Below are 21,371 nucleotides of genomic sequence, written 5' to 3'. Positions count from 1 at the left end.
CATGAAGATGATTCTTAAGGTCGAATACATACCATTAACAACTGTGTTAATCCTGAAAGTCCAGCTGTGATTAGCACCTACACACCATTTCATCTCGGCAGTCCTGATGAAAACGAGAGGATTAAAATAATGAAGCTTACATATCCCATAATTACCTACTTTAAGACCTTTCCTTGAAAGTTTCCACAAATTTCTGTCACAGTATTCACTTCCATCATTTCTTTAACTTCGTAGGGTGAGCATCTCCCTTCTGTTGACTGCTATTGACCATCCACCCTTTCCTTCCCAGCATCTCTTAGGAATTGATTTCATTGAATCGCTCAGGTTGGAGAAGACCTTAAAGATCATCAAGTCCAACCACAACCTGACCATACTACCCAAACTGTAACAATGCTCCGCTAAGTCATGTCCCCAAGCACCACATCAAATGCTTTATAAGCACATTCAGGGATGGTGACTCAACCACCTCCCTGGGGAGCCTATTCTAGTGCTTAACAAACCTTTCTGTAAAGAAGTTTTTCCCAATATCCAAACTAAACTTACCCTGGCACAACTTGAGGCCATTTCCCCTCATCCTGTCACCTTTACCCAGTGAGAAGTGACCAACCCAAAAGAGACCAGTGAGAAGAAACCAACCAAGACATTTGTTTTATGATATCAGCTTCACAGGACTAAAACCCTGACAGAAGCTAAATTGCAGCATGACTAAATTGTTAGCTTACCCATTATTTCCATAAAGATCTTCAATATTCTTATAACTGAACCATACTGTTGTCACTGTTTTGCTTGTTATTTTCTTCAAGATCTACATTTGATTTAATCAGCCAGGCAAGCAGGGGCATATATGATGTTTCTTTCACTCTTCATACTTCATTTAGCCATTCATGGTTGTCCATCATGTTGAGAACACTTGTCATCATTAGGGGAAGGGCATAGAAGCTACTTGAATGATTCTAGAAACCAGCTATTTTCCATGAAGAAGACTGCAGTTAGTAGATGGACCAGGTCACATGGAAAAGTCCTTGTCTTCAGAGAAGAGCAGCAGCATGACCAAAACTTATAGAAGGAGCAGATAGGAAGTCAGTTTGTGCAGATTTATCAAATCTATACAAGACATTCAAAAGTGCAGAGGAAAAATAATAAGGCAAACAGGAAAATGGTTTTCCTTTAACATGTGCTTCAAATTATTTTTATTAATGGGAATGCATCTCACAGCTGGGATTGATGTGCTTTTCTGTTTTAATCTGGGCAGAAATTCAGCACTACTGTCAATAATGTTCTCCCAAGGACTTCTGAGTAAGTGATACAAATATGACTCAGAGCTTACAAGATCTTTCTTTTTTTTAAGTAAGTCGAAGCTAATGTAAATTGCAGTCTCTTCTACTAGATTAAACAATTTCATGGGAAACTGATGATGCTACTGAATGGACATGCTATAGAATTTAGTCATTTCTTACATTAGACTTCTAAGGAACAATATAAGAGAACACGTAGCCATCTTGCTCAAAACCCGTATACACTCATTGGATATCTAGAAAGTCTTGAAGAGCACAACACTGCTTTTAGGAGTAGTACCCATCTTCTTATGGCACGTATACCACTAATGTCTTCTATTACAGAAATGCCACAGATGTAAAGGTTTAGAAACAACAGTCTGCAGTGAACTAGAGTGTAGAGTTACTAGCTGACTGATATTTCTTAAATGAATGAATAACTATGAGACAAACAAAGAAGTCTCAAAAAATTGCCAAAAAAAAGTAGTTTAAAATACATATGAGTAACTAAAAATAGTTTGTGATACAATGAAGTTTGTAAATCATCCTCATTCTTTCTTCCCAGCCTCCGTAGGTGGCATTTCAAGTTAGTATCTGTGCCGTATCAGTCACTACCCATGAAGAGAACAGAAAGTCCTGTAGTTGTTGTCAAGATACATAATTTCTCTATTTATGCTACTTGAAAATTGAAAGTACTTGTATCAAACTGAGTATTCCTTCTTAATAAAGAAGTCTTTAGTTTAGATGCTTTAGCTTTCCCTCCAGGTTGACAGATTCCTTTACTGTATCACACGCATCAAAGAAAACATCCTTAAGTATATTTTTAATAGAACTTTAGGCTTTTGTGGATGTTTGCTGTCAAAACTCTCAGTCTATCCACGTTTTCATGTGGCATTTACCACAATGGTATTTGAGTAAATCTTTCTGCTTGTAAAATCAAAAGCAGTTTTAATTAATTCAGCCATACAAGTAGACAACTTTGCATCTTAGAAGTCTCTACATGATCTACAAGAAATGTCTTTATCACAGCCATAGCAATTTTTTAGTGTATTGTCTGCAATCCATAGCAGTATGAAGCATTTAGAATGTGAGGAAATGAAATAGTACAGTTTTCCCTTAGGATGGGCTGCAATTTCTTATGGCTATTAAGATTGTCATTTATGCAGAACAAATTGTCATTTGCTTGTCACTTCACACTACAGTATTTTTTTCTATTTCTAGTGAATGTAAACAGAAATAGGAAGACAATCATCCCACAGAAAAACTGGGAGAGGAAAAAAATTGCCTTGAACCTTCAGAAAAATAAGTTGCTTGGAAGAGCTCAGAAGCTAGTAGTTTTAGTAGGTATTTGTAGTCATGGGTAAAGAAGGATGCATGTGAGACGTGCAGATGTCATTTGTCTCAACAGTAATCAAGACTGTCCACTCATGAAAGTAGTGTGGGATAATACAGTCTCTCACCACCATCAGGGCCAAAATTTCTCAAAAAAAATCATTTCTGTATATCAAGAGCATGCTCTGTCACCTGTCATGGGATCACAGCATCCATGCTTTTTCTGTGGAATAACAGAGTGTCTGTGTATACACTGCTGTCTTTGAATACCTTAGCACTGACATAATGCATACGTTAAGCAAGATTTGAAAGAACAGACTTTCCTGTTCAAAATCCATAACATTTCTAGTAGAGATTAGGTATTTGCAGTAAAAACAGAGAAAAAATCATTATCAGAAGCTAAAAGTCCATCCTTCAAGCTTTCTAATAGTAGTGAAAACAGATGTCTTGCTATTGCTAGTACTATGTTGGAAATCTTGAAAACATTTCATATAAACTTTCATTTCATTTAAAAAAAATGATACAAAAGAACTGAAACACGGGAGTTCTCTGCCGGCCTTGATATCTGTGTGAACTTAGGGGTTTTTTGTTTCCTCATTAGGAATATCACAGAGCTGAAGTGGTACACATCTCTTCCCCTACTTCTGATGACCTTGGCAATAAGAATGCCTTTTTGCACTGTGACTTTGAATCAAGGATGCGAAACACAGATTTAACATTATTCTAGCACTGTTGATTGTTCACAAATGACTGATCAGGGACTACTAATAGAGAGCTATCGTTCATAATGTAGTTTGCAGCTCTTTGTAGTTGGCTCCTCTCACCGGAAGGTGCCTTCCTGGGAAGGTCACACAGAGACTGGCTTAAACTGGAAATGTGGAGAAAAATGCACTGCAAAAAGACAATGGAATAGGAGAAAGCAAAGAATCTAAGAGTGAGGGTGTTAAGGTTATTGACAGATTCAGTCTTCTCCTCCTACACATGATCTGTGTCAGGAGAAAGTTAAGTCCAGGTTATGCCTTGATCCTGCAGGACTGCAGGCCTGTGTAACTCCCACCACCCTAGTGGAAATGAAGAGGTGCAGGTTTGTCTTCCACATGCATAGCTGTAAGGGGATGGATGCCTGAGACAGCCTTGCATGCAACAGACTAGTTTTCCCACTGGTGCTACTATCTGTCCTCATTTAGCACCACTGTGTGTAGGTTTCTTGCAGTATCAGTATTGAAGGCATGCTTATTTTTCAGTGTCTGTTAGTTTACTTAATGAGCATCTAAAATAATTAGGCCAAACATAGCAGCTTTTCCACCTTCAAAGAGGAAATTTGGCCTGTAAATGTAATAGCTTTTGAACAGCCCCTTTCCCTGGATGAGGAGCTCAGCAGTTACTTTATTCACCATCATGCAATATGTAGCAGTTCAGTCATCAAAGAGCATAAGCCTTCTCTAATTTTACTGCTAGGAGCTGATGTGGATTATCTTCCTCCTTTCATCTTGGTACAGCAAATTATAGTATATCTTCAGTTTAAGTTTTAGAACTTAGGGAGAGGAAATAGAAATCTTGTTTCTCAAGAGAAGTACCTCTACAGTGAGTTTGCATGTGAAGTTATTTACAATTTGTGAAAAATGTAAGAGCAGGAAAAGGAAACTATTTCATCTTAATTCTTCACTTGTTTCAACTGTCCTGTTGCCACCCTAATACTGAATGCACTCTTTTCCTATATTTTGTAGAAAAGGACAAAAATGCAATCATGTGCCCATTATTCCTCTGTAGTTACAGTTGTCTTCAATATATATCAATGCATAATCCCCCTGAGGGAATTAGTTATTAGCTGGTCATCCATCAAACTGCAATGAATCTTCTCATTTGTTAATAAGTTTTCAAAATGTATTCTCATAAATTATATAAAAAACATTTCTTAGCTTGTGAGTATTGATTGAGGACCACCATTACAGTGCACAATGTTGCTGACTTCTGAGGAGAAGAGCAATATCATAACAAATGTCATGTTTCCTGGCACTCATATGAGTGCTTCAGCTGAAGTGGATTGCAAAGGATGGTCACAACTGGAAACTGTGACTGAGGAGGCACTCATTCATGCAGAGTCTCATTGCCTTTATGCTTCTTTCTTCTAAGGATTTTATATTATACTCGTTTACTCATTAGCCAGAGAAAATGAGTGAGCACTGATCAATTCGGTCTCCATACTTCGCACTTATTTGGTAAATAATAAACTCTGCATTCAAAAGGGAGGAGTGTAGTAAATTGGAAGCTGTGTGCAGTTCAAGGGCATATTCAGAAGAAGAAAAATCCATTGCCAGTTCCACAGGGAAACCTTCATTCTGTTCCACTGTACTAGAAAAAAAAAAAAAAAAAGACATCCCAATTTATTACCTTATGTCACAACTATTACCAGGGGGAAAAGTGGCCGATTACAGTGATTTGCACATTTGGACATTTTTCTGTGCTAAGTAGAAGAGTGTCCAGAACTGTGCTTCAACAGCTTCGCAGTGGGCATCCTTCCAAAATACATACTAATGTTTTTAACTGGTTAAAAAATGATAAGAATAATAATAGGCCATCTTTATCCAAAACATATGTCATCTTGTACTTGCAAATTCAATGAGAAATATTAGAAATGCAACAATTCTTTATTAGACAACTTTGAAGTGTTTACAGGCTTTTCTCTCAATCTTTTTTTCTCTGACACTAATACTAAAATCTGGTATCAATCTTCCTAAAGTAAATATGTGATTATATGAACGTTTGTATTGATTTTTACTGCTGTCATTCATCATTCCATTCCTAAATTCTTAAGACTCTCAATACATTTCTTCACAGCGAAAGCTGGTTTTGGTTGCAATTATAAATATATTCTTTTAAAAAAATTCTGACTTTAAAACACCTGTAAACAATAGAAATAATAATAGATTATTCCCACATCATGAAGAACATCAACATTTGTTCTCACTCCTTTATTTTCCCTATTATTTTTAGATTTTCCTCGTCCATCTGCTTAGTCATTCTGCTTACCTTAATTGCTAATACGTGTTTGTCATTTTGTGGGGGATCAGACACTGCAGATAAGTTTTTATTTCTAATGATAAGAAATGGAAAAGACAGTTGAATTCAGTGATTCAGGTTGTGATTATGCATTATTTTCCTGCCTATAAAGACTTGGGTTTTGGACTTCCAATTTTCAAAGTTCTGAATTTTTTAAAGTAGAAAATTGTTAATGTTTGTTAGACAGTGGAAAATCACTATCTAAAGTATAATTTTACAATTAACTGTTTATGTATTTCATTTACCAAGTTGAAGGACAAGACTATTTATGTGTAAAAGGTATAAAAAAGAAAGCAATGTTGTTTTTTTATGTTTTCTCTCAAATCACTGTGCTATGTATTTGAGGAAAGATTTCACATTATTTCTAGCCTTCATAATGCAGTCTTTCTGATGTAAGATTCATACCAGGCTTTGTTCAATTGCAATGTTTGGTTTCATTGCTGCCGGAATCTTCTCCTGTTGTACGATGAATAATAAGTGCTAAATAGTGTAAACTTGGATCTCCTTGTTCAGATGGGCTCTACGCAAAGCTGAGTCATCCTACCCCATCATTGCTCTTGACCTTGGTCATATTGCCTTTCAGAACTCATCAGCTGTTGCCTTCCACAGCTCTTTCATTCCTTCTGCTTCACAGATAGCTTCTCTACAAGTCCATTTATAGTTTAGGTTTGGATCTTTTCCCCTCACTGTCCTTTCAGTTCATCATTTATACATACTACTAATTTCTGACCCACACACAATTTCAAAATTATTTATAGGCAAGCTTTAAATCCACATTTCTACCTTTACACACTCTTCTAGTCCAGTCTCCAGCATCTCATTCTTTTGCTGTTTTTTCTGCAAACAACAAAATTTAAGCCATACTACACAGTGTTTTCAATTTGAAACCTCATGCGCTATCAAAGTTGTCAGTGTCTTCATATTTATCCTTGTCAGTGCTGTTTTTGGCTTTTCACTGACTGGGGCCCTGAACTTATAAGATGGTTTTAATAACAAACAAGTGAAATGTAAAGACAGATTAATGGTACAGAGCTCTCACTGTTTAGCACCTATGTTACAGATATTCATGAGCAGCAAATCTTTGTTCCCAGATGGACATCACTGAAGGATTTGGGCTTAGCTCTATGTGTGTAAAATGCTGGTGGCACAAAATAGTGTCCTTTAATTTTCAATTGACAGATGGATTGCTAAGATTCACTGGTGCTTAAGGATTGAGGAGGAAAAAAGCAATTAGGAGGCTGGGGAAGGACCTGCCATAGATGAAGAGTTTGCATAGTTCTCTAGGCTGGTTTGGACAGCAGCTCAGCATCGTGTAGAGCTTCCCTGGTGTGGGGAAAACCACTGCAGCTCCATCTCTGGTGAATATGGCACACACCATATACCAGATTCTTGAAATACGTCCTTGGAGGACCACGGTAGAAATAGAGATAGGTGTCTTCTGAAGTGACAGTGTTGCACATCTCCTTTTGCCTCATAAATTTTGCTCAGCACTGAATTTTTCTTCAAAAGGAAGGGTCTGGAAAGAGAATGAAACTTTGAGTCATGTTATAAAGAAAAAGAGTATTCCAGTGTTTTCAGGGGCCAGGATCTAGATGAAAATTGCTGACCTCCTACTCAAACTCTTTTTGCAAGCTGCAGCAGACTCCTGTAAATGTTCTCAAGCGCTCCGAAAGCATTTGCAGGCTCAAAGATGGAAGTAATTCCATTGGCCATAGAGGACAATGTTTTGTTCTAGAGCCCATAAGCGGTGAGCCCATCGGTACCTTGGGGCGGTAGAGCTCTGGCAGCGGTGCAGGAGCCAGCAGGATCCTGGCAGCACTAATGTGTTTTGCTGGCCCCACTTCCAGAGCTAATAAGGTTGTCAGCCCCCAGGTCTGTCTAAAATTGTGTTTGCAGGTCACAGGGTTTCATTGTAAGTATGTAAATCAGTGGTGAGTTGGCAGCACATTAGAGGTTATTTAGGGAATGTTCTCTCTTCACCTTTCTTTTTGTTTTGTTTTGATGTTGCAGGAAATATTCAGGAAGTCATATTACAAGAACACTTGGAAAAAGAAGATGAAATTCTAGTTTCCTTGGCTGGTTTGAAGCAGGTATTAACCTTCTCGTATCCCTCAGCACTATTAATCCTCTTTTTTCCTCTTTTTAACTACCTTTGTGTACCGCTGTTTTATTTTCTGTTATAGCTGTTTTACTAATACTAATGCATCAAGCACTGCAGAGTGCTTTTATTTAGAAAGTAAAACGGAGCTATAAAGAGTTCAGATGACTTGCGCAGTGTCTGCTGAAGACTTTTGGAGAGGCATTGAACAAGAACTGAGGCAACACAGTTCCAACTTCAGCATTTTTCTTAGTGCAGCATGTGCGTGGTGTATAATAATCACGCTTATGTCCCCATTATTTTATTGAGTTGCCACTTGAGTGTCATTCAATCTAAAGAAAAAATGCTACATATATAAAATGAGAATGCTAATGAGCATCTGAAGCTCTGTTTTTACTATCCTCTGCTCCCTGGAAATTCATATTGTCAGGAATGATGTGACAAGCTAAATCTATAAGAGGAAATAGTATCAGCAATTTCATTCTCTTTAGATTTGTTTTCCAGATTCTGTAACAACAACATTGCAATTATATTTACATCTTTACATCTGTAGCCTATGTAGATATTAATACTGACTTATTTCCTATCATCAAAGCAATGGTTATGGGGAAATAGAATTCCTCCAGACTTCTAACTTACAGTCTTTCCTCTCCCATTCAACAACAGATCAAAGATATTCTTAAGGGTTCCCTACGTTTCAACCAGAGCCAACTGGAAGCTGAAGAAAATGAGCAAATCACGATAGCAGATGACCATTACTGCTCCAACAGTCAGAACAAAGGGACTGGTGATACCCTAAAGGGACCTGTTATGACAAAGCAACAGTTCATCTCAGGACGACAGGTAAGATAAAGATGTTTCAAACAGTTCACTGACGGAATTAGTCTTACATTTCCTTTCAGCATGGCTGGACACTGCATGAGACACACCATTTACATCACACTCTCCCTGTAAAAAAAGATGGATTGTGTCAGAAACACAACTCATTTCTTGCTGAGATGGTCTGGCTTTAAGTGGTGAGACCCAAAGTTTACCGGTTCGTACAGAGCCATGTTTATTTGCATCAGTTCTTCTATTGAAGCATTATACTCCACGTACAGATATTTAAGTCAAAGTGTTTGCATTTTTTGCAGGGAGTAGTTATTCTTTCAGATTTTTGAATCTACTTCTGAGGTTAATTTCCTACAAACAGATCTCAAAACTGGAGGCTAATAATCCCATATCAGTCGATCATTCTCATTGTCCTTCTGTTATGTAAGAGCTGATCATCTGCATTGCAGTGTATCCTTGACCAGTGCCAAAAAGGAAATAGCAAGGAGGTTACTTTTACCTTCTACTTCATTGTATTGACTTTCTCCTTGAGTCAGTAAACATTTTCACATATAAACCATTCAGTAACAGGACACGTTCACACACAAAGTTATTTTTCTCTAAAGGTAAAAGCTCCTTCTTTCTCTAAAACTCTGTCTGACTCAAACATGATCTTCAAAGCAATTGCTTTTTTCTGTGCACATTTCTATATACTTTTCAATCTTAGAGTCATCTGCCAGGCCACAGCTGACACTCGCACCTGTAAATGAGTGGCAGCACTGTAACCACAGTGTCTAGCACAGTCTGCAATCAAGTTAACTCCTGACAGGTTTACCTAGGAACTCGTTTTCAATTACTTATTCTCAAATAATAAGCACAGTTGCTTTGATTTGTGATACACAATCCTGTTGATTTCGACTATTTTATGAATAAACTAATATAAATAATATTTTACTTATATTTTGGTATTAGAAAGAATACTATGACTGTATTGTTTTGACTTAGTACCAGCAGATTCACAGTCTGGAAAAAAAACTGATGGTGGTGTGTTGGAGGAAAATTACATCCTATTTTTGCATTTTATTTCCTACCATTTTTACTTAGTATTTTTTAATTCCACACAGAAATGGCAGATAGTATTGTTTGTTATTTTTACTTGGATTTGTTATAGAAACTGGGAGATAGAATGCCATATGAGCTAACAGTATGCAGTATTATTGTGTGCAAATTCTGTGCTGGAAAAGCCCTAACTGAGACACCTATCACTCAGCAGAAGTGCTTGGGCATTGCATTCTGAGTGCTGGGAGTGGGACAGCTTAAGCTTGCTCTGTGCAGGTTTCTTTCCAATGGAAACTTTGAGGGCTTGTCCCAGTGTGTAATCAGGATATGCACCTTTAAACTGAGAGACACTCTCAGGTCCCTCAATTTCACTGTGCTCTGTGAGGCTGCTAGTAAGCCAACTACAGATAATGTGTGTAGAGGCTGTACAAGACAAGCTCCACTAGACCATTTAATGAGGCTTCAACAGTGTATGGCATACATTTGTAGACACAGTGCATTCATACCCGTTAGCCCCTTCATATCTTATCATCTGGACGTTCCCACTGCCCCTGTTCCAGAAAGAGAAATAGAAGAATTGGGTTAGAAATGTTCACTGCAATCCTGGTTGTATCCCCCCATTCCATGCTGTTCCTGGGCCCATCAAGTTTAACAAGTTTAAAATCAGAAAGGAAGAGGAGAGCTTTGGATTACCTTTATTGGGGAAAAAAAAAAAAAAAAAAAAAAAAAAAAAAAAAAAAAAAAAAAAAAAAAAAAAAAAAAAAAAAAATTTAGTAGCCTATGATATTAAAGTGGTAATTACTGGAGTTAATTGTTGGCCTAAAGTAGGCCATATCACTGCCTTTTAATTCTGGTGAAGAAAATGAGCTGCCGTAGGTCAAGCTGGGAGCAGTTATGGAGAGCTGCAGGGGGCTTAAGAATTCCAGCCATCTCTAGTGCATTTAATGCATTTCTTGCTAAAGAAGATTCACTGTATTTGCAGTTTTTATGACTTTGGTAATGTTTAATGTGACTTGCTGTAGAGATTTTTCTCTGGTGGAATTATAGGGACAATTCTGGAACAGCTGGAAAAGGTACAGGTGTAGCTATCGTGTAATTGAGTCTTTTGTGCATGGTTGTTACATAAGTATAAGTTATCATCTTCGTTTAAATCTTCTTTTTTGCCTCAAGCTCTTTTCTGGAAAGTGAAGATAAGGATACAGCCCTTCTTTGGAAATGAAAGCTGCAAAATTAAAAATGCGAAAAATGAAGATAAAAGGCAAGAGAAGTAGAGCATTTGTTGGAATGTTTGGCTTCTGTAGCAGAGTGCGGTTGACAAACAGAAGGCTTCTGTTGCTAAATAATGAATGATAATTAACACATTATCTTGCCTTTATGTCGATTCAGAGAAGGAGGGAAAATGAGTTGCTGCTCTTCTCAGCTTTCTTGAATTGTGTTCTTACGGTTAGTTTTAACTCATTCACGGTATGAAGGGGATTGAAGTAAGCCCAGTGCTAGTAGCTGATATTCATCAGGAAAAAAAATGTTTGGAGAAGCCATATGGCAATGGGCGTAAGGCTGTTAATTTTCAAAGCTACCGGAAGTATAATTCTGTCATTTTTCATTTATTCAGTAGTGGCAGCAGATGGGAGAAAACATGGTTCACGTCAGCATGAGTTTCCTGAAACAGAAATAGGCAGAACAAGGAGGGAGGAGGTATTTTACCTCTGGAAAAAGTACCAAAATACCAGTGTGTCGTAGGGGTAAGCAAACATTTACAGGAGGCCTTTTTTTATCATTTTTGAGTCAATATATGTAGTCTGCTGCTTGTCTGATACTTCAGTGATCTGATGGTCTCTTTAACTCAAACAGAAAGTATTGTTAGAATGAAAAATACTGTTGCAAAGCCCAACACTGACAAAAAGAATTTAGGATGAGCAGTTCTCTTTCTTTTCCCTTCATTAGGGAACAGGATGTTTTTTTAACTACACAGAAATCATTTTATTTTCTGTAAGCAGAACTTGTGAATTTACAGCACCAGCGCAATGTGCTTCTAATTGGGGGTCTTTGCTGGAATTCACTGCCATAAGGAAGACAGCCTGTTAGCCAACCTTGGAGATGCCAGCAAAGAAAAGAAAACACTGATCTTGCTGGGCGAGTGTGTCATAATTCCTGTGGCAGAATCACGGAGTGATTGAGATTGGCAGAGACTTCTGGGTCCATCTGCTCCAACTTGGAGCAGGTTGCCCAGGCCCGTATCCAGGACTGTTTTGAAGATCTCCAAGGAGATCTTCAAAGGGATGCCCACAGCACCTTGCACCCTCCCTGCAGGTCTCTATACACATTGATGAGATCCCTCTTAGTCTCCTTCAGGCTGAGCAGTTCCAGCTCTCACAGTCTCTCCCCATAGCATAGATGTTGCAGCCCCTTGGTTATCTTTGTGGCCATTTGCTGGTCTCCTTCCAGTACATCCATGTCACCCTACACAAGATGGAGCCATCCTGATGTGAGGGCTGTGAGGACTGAAATTACATGATTCTGATAGCTTAGAATAATAATGCATATAATTTTGTAAAATGAGGCTGTACTGCATTGACTGGGAGCTATTAAATAGAAATGTGGAAAGAAGCCAGGTGAGTTATGCAAGACTTGCTATTTAAAGGAATGTGTGTTTCTTTTGTAGAGAGGCAAAAATGCAAAATTTTAACATGGTATTTAGGATTTCCAGAACGGCTTCACCTGCACCTGTCTTGTGGCTGCACTGGGTGCCTACAGAATCAGGTAAAGGCTGGCACAAGACTGGAGCAGAGCAGCAACACTGGGTCTGGGTAGCCTGTGGCCCCAGCCCTGGCGATGGCAGCATTGCAGACAAGAAGAGAGTAAATGCTAATTAATAACAAATGATGTCTCATACGACAAGTGCCTGAGTAGAGAAGTATCTCTCCTTGTAGATCTCTTTAATTTCTTTGAATGCATTTGGGAAGTTGTTTATTCACATTCGGACTACTCTGGCTCTACACAGTCTGGCAGCTGTCTTATGTTGGGACCATTAAAACTGAACTTAAGACATTTCCATTTGAATGATAAAGCACTCAAATGGGTTATTTACAAAACAGAGTAATTGACATAATTGTACCTAGATACTAACCAGATAACAAAACAGATTATTTACTACAATACTCTTGTTCATACAAATCTTGTAAGGAAACAGGTCATAATTCTGCATTTGTATTTCAGCTAATACTAAGTTTGTGACTTTTAACAGTTTGAAATGAATTCCTTCTCAATTACTGGTGGGTGTTTGCTCTCTGAGCTACTCAACAGATCCCTTTCAAGAGTATTCTACTCTATAATTACTAATCAGAGCAATGCAAGATTGTTTTCAGCTGTAATAATAAATTTGGCAAAGCAAGTTTTGCTAGAGGCCATAAAAATCTTAAATTCAAGTTGTGGCTTGGTGGTACATGTGACGACGTCTATACTACAGTTTTATGTACTGTGCCTACTTTTAACTCGTTCTGATTTTTTCTGTATGTCTTTTTTGTTACTGATTTATTTCTTTCTCTAATACCTACAAACTGTATTTTACCCTAAAGTGAATTTACATTCAGCCATAACTAAATGAGTTGGTTATGTACATTTCCATAGTTCTCCTTTCCCTTGATCTTGCATTACTGAAATCAGTGTAGCCTTTTCAATATCACACCACTTGTCCCACTCAGGCCACTTGGTAGGTTGCATTATGTTGCTGATACATTGGCACCCACAAAGTCAATTATATTATTGTCAGAGGAACATAGTGCTGGATAGAGTTGAATCCATCTCTTGAAGGAGAAACTAGAGGCTATTGTCTATTTACACTGCAACCATGCTAATAGGTTGCCAGTTTTCTCAACGTGAGAGAAATCCCACCCTGTCATATGTGGCTGTCTTCCCTTCTAATTACATACAGCAGTGTCTTCTGAAAAGCTGGAATTTAAGATTGCCAGATCATAGGGAATTTTCTAGTACATCAACATTATTCATCATCCACTATTGGAATGCTTTGGGACAGTCATTACCCAACATCAATCAAGATAGGTTAGGGATTCCCAGACCCGGGCTTTCTGGTAAATTGAGACAATACATAGCTTTTTAGCCCACAGCATCAAGCCTTGAAGCCCTGGAAATACAAATCTGCCTTGAATTGCTGCACACTAAAATGTGATGTTCAGCTCAGATTACACGGATCAGAATTTTATCAGGAAATTTTATGTCAAACCACTCTCTTGAAAACCTGCAAGATAACATCATACATGCAAATTTGCAAAAAACTCCTCAGTTTTTCTCATGAACTTCTGTAGGAAAATAACAGCAGTGTGAATAGAATTGCCTCAAATCTTGACAGCTACGATTTATGCATTGGATGACCAGCTACTGTGAGCATGGCACAGATGCACTGTGATAAGGAAACATATAAGAACTCTATATCTGATGGTAATTTTAGAGCTTTTGTACTGTTGTCAATAATAACTTAATCCAGAGCTAATACATTTGTTTGGTATTTTTTTCTTTTTGATATGGGCATTGCTACTTTTGAATAATGACCATTCCTTTATCCCATTCCTGAATCACCATTGTGTGTCAGAAACTTATTTTAAGTGGCAAAATGGGTACTAACCTGCAGTTCTTTCTGTTCTGTTGTCTTACAGACTGCCACTGATTCAAGCAGTAGTGAGAGTAAGGGTGCTGATGACTGTATTTTGGTTTCCAAAGAAGAAGGAAGCAGAAGTGCTATCCCAGAGCCAGCACAGTTGCTTCAGACATTCAAGGAGTCAACGGGGAAGCCAGAAGCTCCATCTCATCCTTTGGTATTCTCTGACCCTCTGATGGGCTCCATCTCAGCCTCCTCCAGCAACCTGAGTTCAAGCCCTGATGACAACAGTAGTAATAACAGCAAAGATTCTGACTTTGCTATTGTAAGCCCACTGGACATCTAATTAAACTGACTGGGAGAAATTGGAAGGCCAGCTGGTATACCTCAGCTCGGCTTCCAGTGGTTCCACAGGCCAGACGGTTCTTTGGATTACAAGGACAGAAAATAGGTAAAGGCAACCCATTCAGCTGCCAAAAGCCTAGGTTAAAAAAAAAAACACAAAACATTTTTTGTTGTGACTCTTCAAAAAGAATATACATCTTGTAAAGACTGCCTTAAGTAAAAGCCCAGTGAAACCTGGTTCTAATATACAGCTATTCTTAGTTATAGATCTGTCTTACTTAGGAGCTTTGTTACTATAGAACTGTTGCTTTCCCAAAACATGGAATAGTATGTGCTAGGCACCATAATGGATTAGGAAATGTGTACGTACTTGACATCAGACCTGAAGAGGCAAAGACAAACTAGATTTAATATCGTTCTTTGCTACATAAATATGCTAGGCTGGGTTTTCTGAATAGGCAAGGGTACTGTTTCTTTGGAGACTGTGACTGAAGAACTAGAGAATGTAAATCAGAAAAAAACCGAAAACATCATCCTGGCACTTGTTCTCAGTTGAGGAATCCTAGTTTATCTCTTTTTATCCAGCAGTAGCCTGAGGTGTGTTAAAGGCACAGGTTTGTTCCTCAGCACTGTGTTAAAGTCGAATGTGTTACAAATTCCTTGAGAACGGGGACCTATACAACAGAGCCTTACTTCCCTTTGCCTACTATTTTTCCCCTTGAGAATTCTCAGCTCACCTCTTTCCCTCTTTGTATCTGTGTGCTTTTACTCCCCTGGCATGAATTAGTTTTTATTTTACTGAGATTACTACCATCAAAGAGTAGGGAAATCGCATTATTTCATAGCATACACCTGAGCCAGTTGATCTATAACTATTTTGAGTATGGTAATTTGACAGGGAAGGGTGCAAAGTGATATAAAATGCTCATAATTAAAAGCACTTTATGTCTCCTTACTATTATCTTCTATATATTCTGTTTACATGTATGCCTATATGATTTCCACGTTACTAATCAGAAAAAAAATACATACTGGTGCAGGAGTATTAACCAACAGAAAGTTTGTAATTAACCCTAAAACTTGTTCTTCTATGGAAAAGTGTATTTCTTTGCCATCAAGTACATAGTACGTCTAATAACGGTTCTTTTCAAGCAGATAAGATGGGAGTTCTTTGTACTCACTGATTCCTTTAAACTCTTCTGGAATTTGCAAAAGGAAGCTGTTAGTCAGAGAAATGCTGCTGCTCATGCATTACCTGTGCAGTTATAGCCAGAGGAAGCAGTGCTAGAAAATTGCTCCATTTCTAACAACAGCACAAAATCTGAATTATTTTGTTTCAAGATGCTTATCAAGTACACTGTGCAAGAACATTGTAATTGCATGGCGAAGCTTCTGTTGGTATAGTCTTTTAAATGGTAGTTATTTGCTGATTAGCCTGTAATTGTCAGAGGACTTAAGTCAATATCCCAAAGATGAGGCAATGTGGTTTGCTGGTCTTAGATTTTGCAAGGTCTGTGTTAATGACTGACATTAAGAGATAGCTGTCGTGTAATTACATGGGAGCTGCATATCCTTGCATATTCAGAAGCTGCCGTGTAGTTCTTCTGAGATTCTCTGTGCCTTGTAAAATGTTAAAATGTTGGAATGTTGTGAGCAGGCACGGCATCACACATCTCTGTGACAGAGCTGTTTGAACAGTCGGATGACTTTGTTTAGATGAGAGACCTTAAGCGAGTTACATTTCAGATAGGTGTTTATTTTGGTTTAGTTTTAAGCTTCATAGAAAATCACTTTGGAAATAAACACACATGCCTGCCTTCAGGTTTGTTTTATTTCCCTGATTTTGTGTGAATGCCAGGGGATTAGGTGCCTGTTGGGTTTTATAGGTCTTCTAGCCTTAACCCATTCAGCAAGGCTTGTGCCACACTACCAACAAAGGGGAATCTGTTCAACCAGTACTTGTGGAAAGAGGAAAGAAATATTCTGGGGACAGAGAGACAGGTTTTATATTCTGTGACACATAAGCCTTCAGTGATTCCAGAACTTTGGTGGTGGGAAAACATTTTTACTTATTCTTTTTTTAATTATTTTAAGAATTTCCTTTTCTGTTCTGGTTGTTTGTTTCAGGGATCACATTGCTGTTTCCTTGAGGGGTCTCATTGCCATTGGAAGTGTGATTTGTACAGTTCTTTTATTTTTGTAAGTTAGTCGTATCTTCAATACAGTATATTTTAAAGCAGCACTGAAAGTATATAAAGATTTTTGGTGTTTCTAACAAGTTTTCTCTAAGCAGTGGATACCACTGAGCTGAACACCTGTCATGCCAAGGGATATAATAAGATCCTTAGAAGCAGAGAGATTATCATGCAAGTAAGATTGGAGTGAGTTCCAGTAGGTGAATCTGCTTTGGTTATACCATGTCCTTCCATGTCACAAATTTGCTGTCTCATACTGAATTGTGGTACAGAGATAGTTAAAATTTTATATGTTCTTTAAATCAGATGAGCTTGTAAGTTAGACAGACTATCAAACTATCACCCTGTCTTGGTTTATGTTAGGAATATACTGAGAAATAAATTGTCATTTAAAATGCAAGATTATTCCTTTTCCCCAGAAGAGACCCGCTCATAATGTTCATGGATACCAGTAACAAGAGAGAAAAATGATATGCATTGAAAACTTCTTATAATAACCAATACGGGATTAAGATGTGTATTTGAAACTGTTGTACTGTATCTTACATCTGTAATTTATGGCTGTTTGAAGTCTTTTGCATGTCATATCAATTGTATGTACTGCAGAGAGGCAGTATGGTATTTTGGCTGGGTATTCATTTAGTTGTGGAACTTTGTGTCTTTATCCCAGAAGAACATCTAGGCCACTTTATTAAAGGAAGAATTAACCTGGGTTGTGCTTGTGCTGTTTTCACAGAAGGAAAAGCTTTTTTACTGGAATATTTGAAGCATGATTTCCCTAAACAAAGGTTGTTAGAAACTTTAAAACTATTCCATTATCTGTGTAAGCAGATACAGATACATTGTTAATATTTTAATCAGATTTTATGCATTTGATCCAGGGAATCAAATTGTTCATCACTCATCTCGCCCAACTGGTGCAGAACATTTCCTGTTTTGCCATATTTGTTGCATCTGACAATGCTGTACAAGATTTAAAGTGGTAAAACTTTTCTGCTATTTCATTAAACTTGTTACGGTTTCATCATCTCAGCTCAGTCCCCATCTCAGTATCTGTGCAGTACCTTTCTGAATCTCAGTGCTTTCTCACACATTCTTACAAGGTTCCCTTTATTCTACAATGTGCACTCCTCGTTAGAGGACACTGAAGCAGCATTTGAATAGAATAAAGTTCAGGTTTAATGTCTGTGGGACACTTGCGCCTGGCAGTTACATCGTCTGTTCCAATATGGACACAGCAATCTTGAACAGATTTCCACGTTCTGAGCGTCAGCCCTTAAATAATACTTTCGATTTTGTGCTGCATGTGTTGGTCTGGAATGAATGTCTGTAATGGTTTATTAGACTTGAAAAGGTGCAGTTTCATAAAATAAACTTCATTTGGCTACAGAATAGCGATTACACCGTCTCATAATCTGTGCTGTTCTTTTAAGAGTGGTTATATGCAGTCTGCATTAGTATTTCCTGTGTTGCTAGACTCTCACTTCAGTAGCTAGCTAAATTTAGAGATGAAAGAGCATGAAAGAAGGTCATTGGAGAAACAGCAACTTGAAACGTGCACACAGGCAACTTGTTTGCCTGCTGCTTGCAATATGAAAAAAAAAACATGAAAAAAAGTGTCAGAGGTATTAGAGGACTCTAGGAGAGGTGAAATGTGTTGTCAGTCTAGAAACAGAAGACAAGTAGCAGGAGATGAACTGTGAGGCTTTTAAGCTACAAATTCTTTTGGGCAGGATCCATCTTCTTCTCTGAATTCGAACAGAACTTCTGAGAGTGCTTGTATTAATCACAAAAACTGTAAAAATGGGGTTAACAACAGTACGTTTATCGGTTCAGCAGGTTTTGCTCCTTCAAACAGTGAACCGGATGAAATCCAATAGTAGTAGCTCAGCTGACAGCAGCAGGATCGTATCAGAGAAGAATTTGGTCCCACACTGCTGAAGTAAGTGCAATTGAAGAGCAGTACATAATTAAATGTAAGAAAACAATATAGCACAAAAGTGAGACGGTAATGTTGCTGAATACAAAAGGCTGTATTTACCCCAAGGCATACATGTGGTACGGCAGCTGGGTGCTACAGTGGCTTCATGTCTTTATGCACCTGATTTGAGCCAGCTGAGTTGGTACAGACCTGTCTTTGCTTCTAAGTTGCAAAGTCATGGCTGGTGCTTAGCTGCAGGATGAACTAAAGACATAACAACTTCATAGGGAAGACGCTGCCATTCCCCTTGCTATGAATGGTAAGAATTTGATCCTTCAAATCCCACTGCTTTAACACTTCTGCTGTCTTTTCTAGTGACAACATGAAAAACCCTGTAAGCACTATTCGAGCTCTGCTGCTTAAGTTGTCACGTGCAATTATAGAGCTTTTAGCTGAGAAAATGTTCACAGCTTTACCTTTCACTGTGGGTTTCAGGGACTGCGGTGAGATGAGATAGATAGCTCTGAATTTTTAACTAGTACAAAGAAGCACTCAGAAATGCTCTAAGTTATCACGTCAGCCTTTTGGAATATAAATTGCTACCTAGTTTTGAGGGAAATAATAGTTGTCACAATACCTTGATCTTCTATCTGCTTTTCTAATTGAATCCAGGAGACAGGGAGAATACAGTAGCACTTTCAGATCAGCATTAATTTTTTTCTTTAGAACAAGAGAAAATATAAAGCACATACACAGATACTAAAAGGCAGATAGTCAAAGATGTCATATAGCTTACTGGATAATATATACCTCCGTGCAATACTCAGGAATGTGCCACATTTTTATCCATGAGTAGCCTGGAACACATGGCAGAAAATATACATGAGTAAGAGCCTGTCCTTATAAGGACCCTTTTAAAAACATGACTGCAATAACATCAAAACATTTAAAAATATATTTTTATACACAAAAAGCAAATTTAGGTTTGCAAAGATTATCAGAACTTAGTAAACGTTTCACTTGGTTTATGGAATCTTTCTTTAAAGTCTGAATATTTTTGGTTCTGCCATGTAGGATTCCCATTACCACCAGCCCTTGCACCCACAGCCAAGTGTAATGCCATGTCTTGATGGGAGTGCTCCAGATGTTTCTTTTCTCCAGTAATTGCCTTAATCATTGATTAGCACCCTGCAGTCCCTACCGATGTTTTCTCTGAAGGTTTTTTGTAACCTCTGTATTGTCTACAGGAATTCACAAATGCATTGCAGATGCAGCACTGAGACTCCAGCCTCCAGGTGGTACCACAAGACAAAGTATAAACAAACCTATGGGTAAGTGTCAGGGGCTGAGATCAACTCCACGTGTTTCAGAATGTACTTCAGGACAATAGCTATCAAAGTCTGGAGAAGATTAATTCCAGCGTGATGAGCAATGAATTGCACATGTTTACTGAGTTGTGCAGAAGTTGCAATGGGGGAACACCCCAGCAGACCTTCTTTCTAAATGCCTTTTATTTTCCTTTCCCACAGTCTAGCCCATCTGGCAGCTTTGTGATACCGGACATAACCCATAAAAGTTTGAGCCGTTTAATTTTCTGAATAAATAAGTTCTCAGTCACCGTGATCAAAGTTCTGTGTTCCTCATCTGAGGACTCCAATCCCCTCTGCCTGGAGCCTGGCCACCAGCCCAGCCAGGGTGCTCCTCGTTCCAGTGAAAATCTGCAATCTTACGCTGATCTCATAATACTCATACAGCAGGTGGTGTCCATATTCACTCCTCAAAATCTTCCTGTGGTAAGCTTTATTGTAAGTTTTACTAGCTAGTATGTTTTTTACTATTCACACTTTCTTACAAACAGAAAAGAATCCAGTTGGGAATGCAGTTTTGTAGCTGAGGATTTGGGGTTCTTTTACCTAAAGAAACAGCCAAGATGTATTAAAACTGGCTATGAAGTAGAGTTCTGACCTATTCTGTCTTGAAATGCTGAAGCAATACGTTGATTTCTTCAAAACTTTACTTAGTGAGTGGAGATTGTATTAATCACTGACATTACAAAACCATAATGGGAAATGGTGTCTTCTCCTGTAGCCACTCTGCACTGGTGTGTATGCCTTGTTATGTGGGGATGGGAGAGATCTTCTTTTTGTGAGGGCCACAGCATAGCTACTGTCTTAATAAATACTTGGGACTTTTTGAATACACATTTTGTGATGCTTCTTTACAGTGTGATGCTTGTTTTCCATCCCTGGCATCCCCTGCCAGCATGACCTGCATACCCACCTGATCTCACACCTTCACATAAATGTCATGGCTTATGGGAGTTTTAGTTATACAACATTTGGGGAAAACCACAACAAAGGATATAAGAGAGCTTCATACCATAGTTAGAAGAAATTTGCCTTCAAAATGAGAAACCATGAGCCTGACTTCTAGACCCCTTAAGCACAGGCAAGCATCCCCAGTCCTTTATTTTAAAAAATGCAGGGGGAGCCTATGTTTGGTAAGGAATGAAATTGCCACCAGGAGGTTGGACCTGGCTGTGTAGCATGGTGGGGACTGATCCAAGCCAGGTCAGATGGAGGGCAGCCTTCATGCTTGCTGCTGTTTTGTGGTAGAAGAGTTCCCTTCTCCAATCCAGAAGACAGGAGTGGTTCACAAACAAAGT

General features: G+C 38.3%; 1 protein-coding gene across 4 annotated transcripts in view; it reads left to right on the top strand.

The window, feature by feature from the left end:
* Positions 1 to 18,185, top strand: part of TBC1D5 (TBC1 domain family member 5) — a 293,172-nt gene extending 274,987 nt beyond the window's left edge. For 2 of the 4 annotated variants that reach the window (XM_072328749.1, XM_072328748.1), the window contains exons 22-24: positions 7,677 to 7,756; positions 8,431 to 8,607; positions 14,304 to 17,816. In XM_072328749.1, coding sequence (XP_072184850.1) covers positions 7,677 to 7,756; positions 8,431 to 8,607; positions 14,304 to 14,591 — 545 coding nt within the window. In that variant the 3' untranslated portion in view covers positions 14,592 to 17,816. Of the gene's footprint in view, positions 1 to 7,676; positions 7,757 to 8,430; positions 8,608 to 14,303 lie in introns of all 4 variants that reach the window. The other 2 variants (XM_072328750.1, XM_072328747.1) reach the window with 2 other exon arrangements.
* The last annotated feature ends 3,186 nt before the right edge of the window (positions 18,186 to 21,371 follow it).

Source organism: Excalfactoria chinensis, chromosome 2 (genome assembly GCF_039878825.1).
Source record: "Excalfactoria chinensis isolate bCotChi1 chromosome 2, bCotChi1.hap2, whole genome shotgun sequence".
In the NCBI taxonomy this organism is placed as follows: domain Eukaryota; kingdom Metazoa; phylum Chordata; class Aves; order Galliformes; family Phasianidae; genus Excalfactoria; species Excalfactoria chinensis.
Note: the sequence above shows the minus strand (reverse complement) of the source record. Positions and strands in the feature narration are given on the sequence as shown.